The sequence below is a fragment of the Lagenorhynchus albirostris genome, chromosome 6 (assembly GCF_949774975.1).
Source record: "Lagenorhynchus albirostris chromosome 6, mLagAlb1.1, whole genome shotgun sequence".
Taxonomy (NCBI): domain Eukaryota; kingdom Metazoa; phylum Chordata; class Mammalia; order Artiodactyla; family Delphinidae; genus Lagenorhynchus; species Lagenorhynchus albirostris.
In genome coordinates this window covers 71,585,799-71,598,049 of record NC_083100.1, presented here as the reverse complement: position 1 = coordinate 71,598,049, position 12,251 = coordinate 71,585,799, and the positions used below count along the sequence as shown (strand labels likewise).

The 12,251-nt window shown below is 34.8% G+C and overlaps 1 protein-coding gene across 4 annotated transcripts in view; it reads left to right on the top strand.

Moving 5' to 3' along the window:
- Positions 1-12,251, top strand: part of MARCHF7 (membrane associated ring-CH-type finger 7) — a 48,541-nt gene that overhangs the window by 19,590 nt on the left and 16,700 nt on the right. For all 4 annotated transcript variants that reach the window (XR_009541176.1, XR_009541177.1, XM_060152810.1 and 1 more), the window contains exons 3-5: positions 6,386-6,581; positions 8,225-8,377; positions 9,992-11,096. Coding sequence is in view for 2 of the 4 variants with exons in the window: in XM_060152810.1 (XP_060008793.1) it covers positions 6,386-6,581; positions 8,225-8,377; positions 9,992-11,096 (1,454 nt within the window). In the remaining 2 variants the exon portion in view is untranslated. The remainder of the gene's footprint in view (positions 1-6,385; positions 6,582-8,224; positions 8,378-9,991; positions 11,097-12,251) is intronic.

Sequence of the window (12,251 nt, the reverse complement as noted above, 5' to 3'; positions counted from 1 at the left end):
ACAATTGACTTTTGTATATTAACCTTGTATCCTGAAACCTTTCTATAATTATTAGTTAGTTCCAGGAGTTTTTCTTTCAGATTTTCTGTATAATCATGTCATCTGCAAGTAAGGTCTTTCTTCCCAATCTGTATACCTTTTACTTTATTTTCTTGCCTTATTGCATTAGCTAGAACTTCCAGTACAGTGTTGAAAAAAAGAGTGGTGAAGTGAAAATAACAAAGATCAGAACATAAATAAATGAAATAGAGACTAAAAAGACAAAAGGATAAGTGTAATAAGAGATGGCTTTTTGAAAAGATAAACAAAATAGACATATCTTTAGCTAGACTCACCAAGAAAAAAAAAGACTCAAATAAATAAAACCAAAAATGAAAGAGGAGATGTTACAAATGATACCACAAAAATAAAAAGTAGCATAAGGGACTACTATGAACAGTTATACACCAAAAGATTGGACAACCTTTAAGAAATGGATAAATTCCTAGAAACACAAAACCTATGAAGATTGAATCATGAAGAATTAGGAAATCTGAGCAGACCAGTAATGAGTAAGGAGATTTAATTAGTAATCAAAAGCCTCCCAACAAAAAAAGTCTGGGATCAGAACACTTATTAATTCTACCAAACATTTAAAGAAGAATTAATACCAATCTTTCTCAAACTCTTCCAAAAAATAGAAGAGGGGTAACACTCCTTAACTCATTTTATGAGGCCAGCATTACCCTGATATCAACACTAGCCAAGGACACTACAAGAGAAGAAAATTAAAGGCTAGTATCCATGATGAACATAAATGCAAAACTCCTCTACAGAATATTAGCAAACTGAATTCAGCAATAATTTAAAAGGATCGTATACCATGGTCAAGAGAGATTTTATCCCTGGCTTGCAAGAATGATGGTTCAACATCTGCGTATTAATTAACATGGTACACTACATTAACTAAATGAAGGCTAAAAATCATATCATCTCAAATAGATGCAGAAAAAGCATTGAACAAAATTCAGCATTCATTTATGATAAAAACTCAACAAAATGGGTGTCAAGGGAACGTACCTCATTGTAATAAAGGCCATATATGACAAGCCCAGAGCTAACATCATACTAACTGGAGAAATGTGGAAAACTTTTCCTCTGAGATCAGGAGCAAGATGAGATAAGGATGCCCACTCTTGCCACTTTTATTCAGTATAGTATTGGAAGTCCTAGCCAGGGCAATCAGATAAGGAAAAGGAGTAAAAGGAATCCAAATTGGAAAGGAGGAAGTAAAACTATCAGTATTTGCAGATGATATGATACTATATGTAGAAAAATCTAAAGGTCCCATCAAAAAACAACTAATAAATGAATTTGGTGAAGCTGCAAGATATAAAATCAATACACAAAAATCTATTGTGTCAGAGAAATTAAGAAAACAATCCAATTTACAGTTGCATCAAAAAGAATAAAATACCTAGGAATAAATTTAGCCAAGGAAGTAAAAGACCTCTACACTGAAAGCTATAAGACATTGATGAAAGAAATCGAAGAAGACACAAATAAGTGGAAAGATATTCCATGCTCATGGACTGGAAGAATTAATATTCTTAAAATATCTGTACTACCCAAAGCAGAGTATAGAATGGGTGAAGGTGGTCAAAAGGTACAAACTTCCAGTTATAAAATAAATCATGGGGATGTAGTGTACAGAATGGTGACTGTAATTAATAATACTGTATTGTGTATTTGAAAGTTGCTAAGAGAGTAGATATTAAAAGTTCTCATCACAAGGAAAAAATTATACTATGTAGTGGGGAATGTTAAGTAGAATTATTGTGGTGGTCATTATATATGTGTGTCTATATAATTACCTTGTGCACTAGAAACTGATATAATGTTATATATCAATATATGTCAGTTTTTAAAAAAAATGAGAAAGGACATCCTTGCCTTGTACCTGATCTTGGTGTGAAGGCTTTTGAGTTTCTCTCCATTAAATATAATGTTAACTGTGCATTCTTTGCATTCTTTATCAAGTTGAGGAAGCTACCCTCTATTTCTAGTTTGCTGAGAGTTTTTAATCATAAAGGGGTATTGGATTTTGTACTTTTTTGGATTCAGTTTGCTAATTTTTTTTTTCTTGCTGCATCACACGGCTTGCAGGATCTTAGTACCCTGACCAGGGATTAAACCCAGGCCACAGCAGTGAAAGCACCAGGTCCTAACCACTATACTGTCAGGGACTTCCCGATTTGCTCATATTTTGTTCAGGGTTTTTGCAGCTGTGTTCATGAGAGAGAATGCTCTATAGATTTCTTTCCTTATGTCTTTGTCTGGTTTTGGAATTAAGGTAGTGCTGGCCTCATCATATCATAGAATGAGTTAGGAAGTATTTTCTCTGCTGCTTTCCTCTGAAAGAGATTGTAGAGAATTAGTATAACTTCTTCCTTAAATGTTTGATTGAATTCTCCAGTGAACCCATGTGGGCTTGGTGTTTTCTGTTTTGAAAGCTTACTCTTGATTCTTAACTCTTTTATATATTCTAGTTACAAGTTCCTAATTAGGTATATGATTTACAAATATTTTCTCATTTGTACTGTTGTACTGTACTGTTTACTGTGCTGTACTGTTTTAAGGGCATTTGCATTGGGAATATTTTTTAGCCTTTTTTAGAAGTAATTATTTTCTGAATGCAAATACTGACTTATACAATACTAATGGTAAATAAATAATGATTTCATTGACTGTCCTTCCCGAAAACCTCTTGTTGGAAGGGCAACCTAAATAAGTATCATGAAGATAAAAATAAGTAAGTAAATAAAATGAAAGTTGGATGCCTGCTAGTAGTTACAGAATGTTTGTAAACTTCCCTTCCATCAAGTTTTCAAACTGTTTAATATGATTTCTCAGATACACAAAGTAGTATTCAGCTACTTTGGTTGGGCTAGACAGCCCCCTGCACGTACCATACAATTTTCCTTTCTAATCACAGATAGCCTTTTGAGAGTAACCCATAAAAATTGTTTATTACAGGAGCCAAATCTGTTACTTATTTGGGGTAGAGACTGGAAATTTAGTGAAAATGAGAGAGAACTCCATGGAACTTGAATGGATATTTAATAATTCTATCCACTTCTTATTTTCATATGAATGTTCTTAGTCTGGAGGTAATGAATGCAAAAAGATTAATTGGACTTAACTAATTAAAAAACTAGTGAGTCAAGTGATACCATGAAGAGAGTGAAAAGACAACTTACAGAATGGGAGAAAATATTTGTAAATGATATGCTGTCTGACAAGGAACTTGTAACCAGACTATGTAAGGAACTCTTACATCCTAACAATAAAAAAAAACCCAGCTTAAAATGGGCGAAGGACCTGAATAGACATGTGTCCAAAGATGTACAAATGGCAAATGAACGCATAAATAGATGCTCAACATCAGCCATTAGGAAATGCAAATGTACACTATAATGAGACACCACTTCATACCCACTAGAATGGCTAAAATAAAATTAAAAAGTGAGACAATAACAAGAGTTGACAAGGTTGTGGAGAAATTTGGACCCTCATAAATTGCTTGTGGGGTTTTAAACTGGTACAGCCACTTTGGAAAACAGTTTATTAATTATTCTAAAAGTCAAACTTCGAGGTATTATATGACCCATTAGTTACACCCAAGAAAATTAGAAACATGTCTACGCAGAACTTGAACACAGACGTTCATAGTAGCATTATTCATAACAGCTAAGAAGTGCAAACAACCCCAAAAGTACTTTTTTAAGCATCTGGTGTCTGCAAGGCAGTATACTTAAGTATACTTTGGAGACAGACTCTTCCTGATTTCGTTTGGCCACCAGTAGTTTTAGATAGCAAAAGAGATAAGATAGTGTATAAATGAACCCCATCCTTTATTTAATTGTTAAAAGAATTCAGAGGGGGAAAAAAGCTAATTGCTTCAGACTGAGAATATTTGAACAGTGGACAAAATTGAATTGGTAGGAACCAGGGAAAAGTTTGACTTTGAATTTAAGCCAGCAGAAAAATTGGTCAGACTTTATTTCTCCTCTCCTATACTGAGTATTTTTGTCTCTGGGATGACATATAGGCTACCTTTTAGAGTTGTGAGTCATGAAAATTGCCGAACAGTGAGTGTGTCTTTATCTCACCAGTGGCCAGTGCCAGAAAACTGTGGAGTGACTTTATAGACTTTTTGTTCATTTCTCACGTTGTCTCTAAATTTGATGAATTTTTATCTTTTATAATGGCTCTCTATTCCCATTACTTTCGTCCCAACGAACGAAAGTAATGGGAATTACTAGCATTTCTTGCTAGTCCAGTGACTTCCTGATTTGCCCACTTTTTGTCCATACCACTCTTTTAACCTTCCACAGTGCTCTAAAGATCTTTGTAAGTAGTTGATCTGATGGTATTACCTCCTTCAGTAGCTCCTAAAGTCTTATTTGTGGAGGTGCTATTCAATAACAATTTGTCCAGTCCATGCAAAATGAGAAAAATAAGGACAAGTTAGGAATTTTGTACAAGTAAAATTTATTCACCTTACAAGTCTGTTTTATTCTGTTATGTTCTTGTTTTAGGAGCATATAAAATGCCCTTTTTAAAAGATTGGGGAATGGGGTTAGGTGGTATTCGCTATTTTCGTTTTCCTTACCTGTCAAAAGTGACAGTTCTTCCTAAATTTTAAATCAAACCAGTTTTTTTAATTTTTGGTCTTTGATATTCAAAGGTCTTAGAACCACTGGCCTGCAGGATTAAGTCCCTGATACCTTGACAATGGCACATAAAATGATTTCATTTTGAAATATCTCATGAATTTCGTCTCATGTGCTATTCCAGTTCATTGATTGGGGGCTCTGTGGACAGCTTGGTGTGAAAGGCTTGTGAGACCAAGTTTGTGCTAAGCTGAGGAGTTCTGCGTTTAATTAGCAAAATATTGAATGGGCAAGGGATGGATGAAATCCTGATATGCCCATTCCTACTTTTTCAGCTTTGCATCTTCTGCTTTTCCATGTATGTGCACAGTTTATTCTGTAGAGTTACCATGGACTAATACAGTTCCCTGAATGCATGCAGTATGCTTCTCATAATTAAAAGATAATCGGAGATCAAGTAAGTAGTGATGCCTTAGAAGAATTCCCATGGCAGAATACTTGAGACATCTTTTTATCTTTTTGTGTTGTCTGTCTATAATCTCCTTCCTCATTTGCCTACTCAGTGAACTCCACCTATGGAGTTCATAGTTAATCATCTATGAATTCTCCCCTGCTTTCCTCAGACATAGTTTTTTTTTTTTCTGTAAAACTTTCAACATATCTCCTATTACAGTACTTACTTACATTATACCTATTTATTTATCTGTACTCTAAAACTCTTTGATGGAGCACATTATTTGGGCTCTTATGTTTATAATACTAGGTTAATATAGACTGAATTTATGGCCCATGATAACATTCCATTTTTAACTTTTCTTTTGTCAAGAAATATAACACTTTAAAGAATGTTGTTTCATTTTAATATTCTTCAATAAAATGAACTACTTACCATCTACTTACATGTTAAAATGGTTTATAAATGTCTTTTTTCCTTTATTTCCTAGAATAAGTTATTTCCTAGAAATAACTTTTACGTTAGTGGTAAGTGTCTTCAAGCAATTCAGAGATTATGCGTCAAATTCGTCCTTCTTGGTCTCTTTCTGTGTTTGCGTGTGTGTGTGTGTGTGTGTGTGTACATTGTAACTTCCGTGTTATTTCATGTTGTACATATAATTATATGTTTAAAGAAAAAACCTTGAGCTTAGAGTTTTACAGTATGTAGTTTTAGCTGTTTCTTCCTTCACTGATGAAGAAATTCCGTATATTAGGATTTTTTTTTAGTACCATTTATAGTGTTTTACTGTATTCCTGAGATGGACATAAGATCCAGATACATTTTATATTAGTTGAAAATCTTATTTTTATAGTGGAGTATTCACAGTCACTTTCTGTATTGGTGCCTTTCTTAGTGTTCTGTTTATCTAAGAAGAGGAAACAAGGTTCCTCAAAAGGTTAATATTAAACCAGGAGAACAAAATGATTACATATAAAGTTTTTACTCTTCAGTGTTTCCTAGACTAGTGTTTATATTCAGTTACATAGAAGACATAATCTAAATCAGATTGGTTACCTAGCAAAGTACAATTAAAGTATAAAGTAAAGGGACAAGTGGTAGAAGGGAACAAAGACTATGAAAAACCTACATGGTAGAAAAATTTGTGTCTGTGAGGAATGAATGGTCCTTGGGAATTTATTAGAGCACTGTAGATTAAATGTAATATTTAAATTTAATATTTAAAAATTGCAAGTGTTTTATTGTTCCTTTAAAAAACTTTTTTTTTAACTTACAGTCTACATCAGCATCAGCATCTGCATTACCATTTCAGTCTACATGGTATAGTGAGTCTGAGATAACTCAGGGAGCACGTTCAAGATCGCAAAACCAGCAACGGGATCATGATTCAAAAAGACCTAAACTTTCCTGTACAAACTGTACATCTACCTCAGCTGGGAGAAGTGTTGGACATGGTTTAAATGCAGCATCAGGTAATAATTAAATTTGTATAAATATAAATCACTGTGTATGTATTTTGGACAAAAGCCCTTTTCCCAAGATGTAGTGTACTAATAAGCAAGTAGATTGCACATAAGACTGGGTCAGAAATAGAGCGGAGGTTCCAAAATCTTAACTAAGTTAGAACTGAAATTAACTCTTCATCTTGGATTTTTGTTCTAAATTTGGTACAGATATCTTACACAAACAGGATATTAGCAGATTTTAATTAATTTGAATAGCTGATACATATGGTAATAAAATTAGTAAAAGTGACATGTATTTTGCTGGTTACTATAGGAGGTAAATTTTTAAATTGTTAATAAGAAAGCCAGATTTACTGATACATGTTTCCTTAGCATATTTTTTGTAAATAATGAACATTGTGCTATATAACACATATTTTCAGAAAATGTAGAAATTCTTTAGTTAAACAGAAAATAGTTGGCGATATTCTAGTGGGAGTTCTATACAAGGAATTAGAAAGCTATGGTTCTAGTCCTCTAACTATGTGACATTGGACAAGTCACTTTACCACTCTGGTATGAAAGACTTATGCTTAAAGTTCCATGCTTAGTATCTTGTACTCACGGATACTAAGATACAGGCACACATTTGTTGCACAAATTGGAAAGATCTTTTGTTGAGAGGTACTTCCTCACTTATACTTCTCTTCAAATGAAACACTAGCCAATGCCTGAAATAGTTTTAAGGTAAGATAAAACTTGTGATGACACAGTTGGAGAATAATATTCTTGAAATGCATATGTACTACTAATTGAATTAGTGTAAGCGATTCCTTTCTATTTCGATAGGCAGGACCGCCATGGGAAAGGCACTGCCCATCTGAAGGATTTTAAGAGTAGTGTGATGGGTAAGAGCAGACTGACCTTAACTTTGTAGACAAATACCATTGTGTAGAGATACTTTTGTTCTCCTCTGGTCTGTGAAGGCATAGCATTAACCCTGGGCTGTTTCCCTTAACGAAGGGAAATTATTAAGGCTGTTAGGACTAGAAGAGGAAGACCCAGAATTTCAAGGTAAATGGTGAGGGGGGAAAGTTTTGAGTCTTAGTTTTTAATTTCTTTTTAAATGAAATCATATCTAACAAAGTTTAGATTATAATTGCAACGATACATTACTTCTTAGCATAAGAATGAACCAAATATGGTGGCAATAATAGTTCTGACAAAATAGTATTATAACCTACCGTATAAACCTCTTTCATTTCAAGATGGCTTTGATTTTGATTTTGGCTGTTCTCCGACATCACTTTGATCAACTTTTCATGAAATTCTGCATCTTTGGCAAGCTTTATATTTTTGTTCTGTAATCATTTTACGTCATGTTTATATATCGTACGGTCAGATGTTCTAGAGAGTGAGACATTGACATCCTAGATGGGGGTAGATTATAGTATTAGAGAAGGATGTGTTTGAGTAGGAGATAATTTTATAAGTGATTATTTCACTAGTGAATAATTTATGTTTTGCTCAGTTTTGCTTTTGATTGCAACTGTGTAACTGGGGATTCCTGTAATAAACCATAATTACCTCTCTGTGTAATACTGAAGATCTGTTGTCATCAGAAACCTTGAAAGCTTTCTCTGAATTAAGACTTCTTCAATTATTTTAAGATTCTTCTTGGAGGCATAGTCAAGTTCCCAGATCGTCATCAGTGGTACTTGGATCATTTGGAACTGACTTAATGAGAGAGAGGAGAGCAGATTCCTCCATTAGTAATCTTATGGATTATAGTCACCGAAGTGGTGATTTCACAACTTCATCATGTATGTATAAACTATATTGTTATGCATAATTTATCTAATAATGTTACATTTTTGTCTTTGTATGTCGTTAAAATCACAGTACAAAGGAATAAATGAAGTGAATATTATAAAGATTTAGAATACAGGATAGCTTGATATGTTTTCAACCTTATTTGTCATTTTACTTTTAAAAATGTAAATATAAAATATTTAGATATACATGAGTATCCAGATTCTGTCTGCCTATAATTTTTTCACTCTTAAGAATGTATGTTTTACATATACTTGATAATTCTTGTATACTACAATATAATTTGCCTTGTGAATTAACTAAAACTTGAAATCATCATTTTAAGACATAATTTAGAATTCCTTTAGTTTAACATGAATTTGTCTTTATTTTCATTTAGTTGGAATAAAGACCCACACTGTTTCTGTCAGTGTACATAAGCCAAAACTTTAAAAAAAATAGAAGTCCAATGCACTGTCCATTGTGCGACAGAGCCACCTTAAAAAAAATAAATGCCATAAAACAATAATACTAAATAACTGAAGATAAAAGGTGCTAATTGAAGTTGAGAAATATAGCAGACAGAAGTGGAATTTGATTTACAGAGAAGAAAATACATTTCTATTTAAAGATTTAACTAGATTATTTTAAATAATCTGTTGGGGCAGGCCGTTGCTTTATTTAAGACAAATGAAAGCATCTTTTCATTTGCTTGGCTTTGGGTGGAGGAGCTTTAGTAGACAGTGTCAGTAGCTTCTCGGTTTGGGGCGTAAAAATGTACAGAATAGAATTGATTTAGTCCCTAACAGTTAATCCTTCCATGAGGCACCATGTATTAGCACAGTAGCAATCTAGCTGTTAAACTAGATGTATGGATGAATATTCTTTATGAAGGAATGCTTTGGTATTTCTCTTTCCATTTGATGATTAGAACCATCAGTAGTGTACTATTAAAATCGCAGATGCCAGGGCTCTCTTCTGACTCAGTATTGGAAAAAAAAAAAAAAAAGCATAGTTATGTCTGATGAGTAACCGGGTGTAAGAGTCACTGCTGTTAACTTGAAAGAAAAGATAAAACATTGGAGAAATTTTGAACTGTTAGCATGGTTTGCTGTAAAATTATAAGGGTGATAGTATTTATGTGAAATAACTTTTGTTCTTGTTCCAGAGTAAGAAAAATCTCCAAAACACTCTATTATTATTTTGCTTTTACTTGTTATGAGTCATTTACCTTGAATTTGTTTGCCCATTTAAAATCCCTTATCCATTTAGATGTTAGATATTCTTCTACCATATCAATTTCTGATTAATAAATTCAACTGTTTTAACTTCATCAAGTTGGTAGATTGATGTTTGCCTCTCATAAGCTATAATACATTTCTTTTTTAAAAAATTTGTAATGCTGACTTTATACAGCAGTATTGGATTTTACCAAAGGTATAGAAAGATAGATAAATATGTTTATTTTTTCTGTAATAATAGTTAAGCTGTGTAGTTATAATATGCCAGTATTCAGTTTGAATCCAGTGTTTAATTTTGGCAGTGATTAGTGGTTAATAGACACAACCTTAATAATGCACAAATTTTTCATGTAATTGACTACCTTTCCTTTCTTTCAAAAATAGATGTTCAAGACAGAGTTCCTTCTTCATATTCACAAGGAGCAAGACCAAAAGAGAACTCTTTGAGCACTTTACAATTGAATACATCATCTACAAATCACCAAATGCCTTCTGAACATCAGACCATACCATGTTCTAGGGACTCTGGTAGAAATTCTTTAAGATCAAATTTTTCTCCAAGAGAATTAGAATCTCCCCAAAGCAGTATACAGCCTGGATTTTCTTATATTTCAAATAGAGGTGAAACCTCAACTATAGGCAGTTCAAATAGGGTTGGCTCATCTCAAAGATCATTTCAAGAATCTTCTGACAATGAAGGTAGGCGTACAACAAGGAGATTGCTGTCACGTATAGCTTCTAGTATGTCATCTACTTTTTTTTCACGAAGGTCTAGTCAGGATTCCTTGAATACAAGATCATTGAGTTCTGAGAATTCTTACATTTCTCCAAGAATCTTGACAGCTTCACAGTCTCGTAATGCAGCATCAGCTTCTGATGGTCCTGATAACAGGGCATCCGAAGCTTCTCAGGGATTTCGATTTCTTCGGCGAAGATGGGGTTTGTCATCTCTTAGCCAAAATCATAGCTCTGAGCCAGATTCCCAAAATTTTAACCAAGAATCTGAAGGTAGAAATACAGGACCATGGTTATCTTCCTCACTTAGAAATAGATGCACACCTTTGTTCTCTAGAAGGAGGCGAGAGGGACGAGATGAATCTTCAAGGATATCTACCTCTGATATACCATCTAGATCTCATCATATTTTTAGAAGAGAATCAAATGAAGTGGTTCACCTTGAAGCACAGAGTGATCCCCTTGGGGCTACTGCCAGCAGACCACAAGCATCTGCAGCACCAAGCAGTGCTGCTACGGGTGGCTCCATATCGGATTCGGCTCACAGTGGACGAAGTACAGGAATAACAGGGATCCTTCCTGGTTCCTTATTCCGATTTGCAGTGCCCCCGGCACTTGGAAGTAATTTGACCGACAATGTCATGATCACTGTAGATATTATTCCTTCAGGTTGGAGTTCATCTGATGGAAAAAATGATAAAACTAAAAGTGTACCCTCAAGAGACCCAGAAAGACTGCAAAAAATAAAAGAGAGGTAAGTTTGAATACCTATCTTAAGCCTGTGAAGAACAGATGAGAGAAAGAACTGTTTGTTTCTAAAATGGTTTCTCAGAAGAGTGATGTCTGGGGCTTCCCTGGTGGCGCAGTGGTTGAGAGTCCGCCTGCCGATGCAGGGGACACGGGTGCGTGCCCCGGTCCGGGAAGATTCCACATGCCGCAGAGCGGCTGGGCCCGTGAGCCATGGCCACTGAGCCTGTGCGTCTGGAGCCTGTGCTCCGCAACGGGAGAGGCCACGGCAGTGAGGCCTGCGAACCCCCCGCCAAAAAAGAGTGATGTCTGAAATTTCTTGCCTTAAAATTTACATCCAGTAAGATGTTAGCGTCTTGCTCAGAGGTAAAATGGATAAGAATTAATACTGGTGGTGGGCACTGGGGGTGTGGATTGCATTGGGAAATAATCTAAAGGTTATTTTTAACCAGCTTTGGCTACAGATACATATAGATATATGTATATATAAAATATACAAAATCTTAATATACAAATATACAAATCTTACATATACAAAATCTTAATCTCTTACCCTGTTTCTAGGTAGACTAGTGCTAAATGGGATTGGTAAAGCAGCCCAAGTCGTCGTGGATTATCAAGACAATGTTTCAGCCTTTATAATATCATTTATTGGGACTTGCCTGTTGGTCCAGTGGCCAAGACTCTGCGCTCCCAATGCAGGGGGCCTGGGTTTGATCCCTGGTCAGGGAACTAGATCCCACATGCCACAGCTAAGAGTTTGCATGCCGCAACTAAAGATCCCACGTGCCACAACTAAGACCCAGTGCAGCAAAATAAATAAATAACAAAAAAATAAGATCATTTATTTACCATTTATTTGTATTTCTCGCTTCAGATCTTTTTTGGAATAAGTTAAAGTCGTTTCCACAAATTTTAAAATTTTGTTTTTAAGTCCAAATGTATACTGAATATTCTTTATATATTGTGACTATTTGACAGAGATAGCAGTTTAAATTCAGGACTTAGAATCTTTTTATTCATGTGAAATCTTTTGTAGAGTTTAGTTGCTTAAAAATCTTTGGGAAAGGGCTTCCCTGGTGGCGCAGTGGTTGAGGGTCCGCCTGCCGATGCAGGGGACATGGGTTCGTGCCCTGGTCCGGGAAGATCCCACATGCCGCGG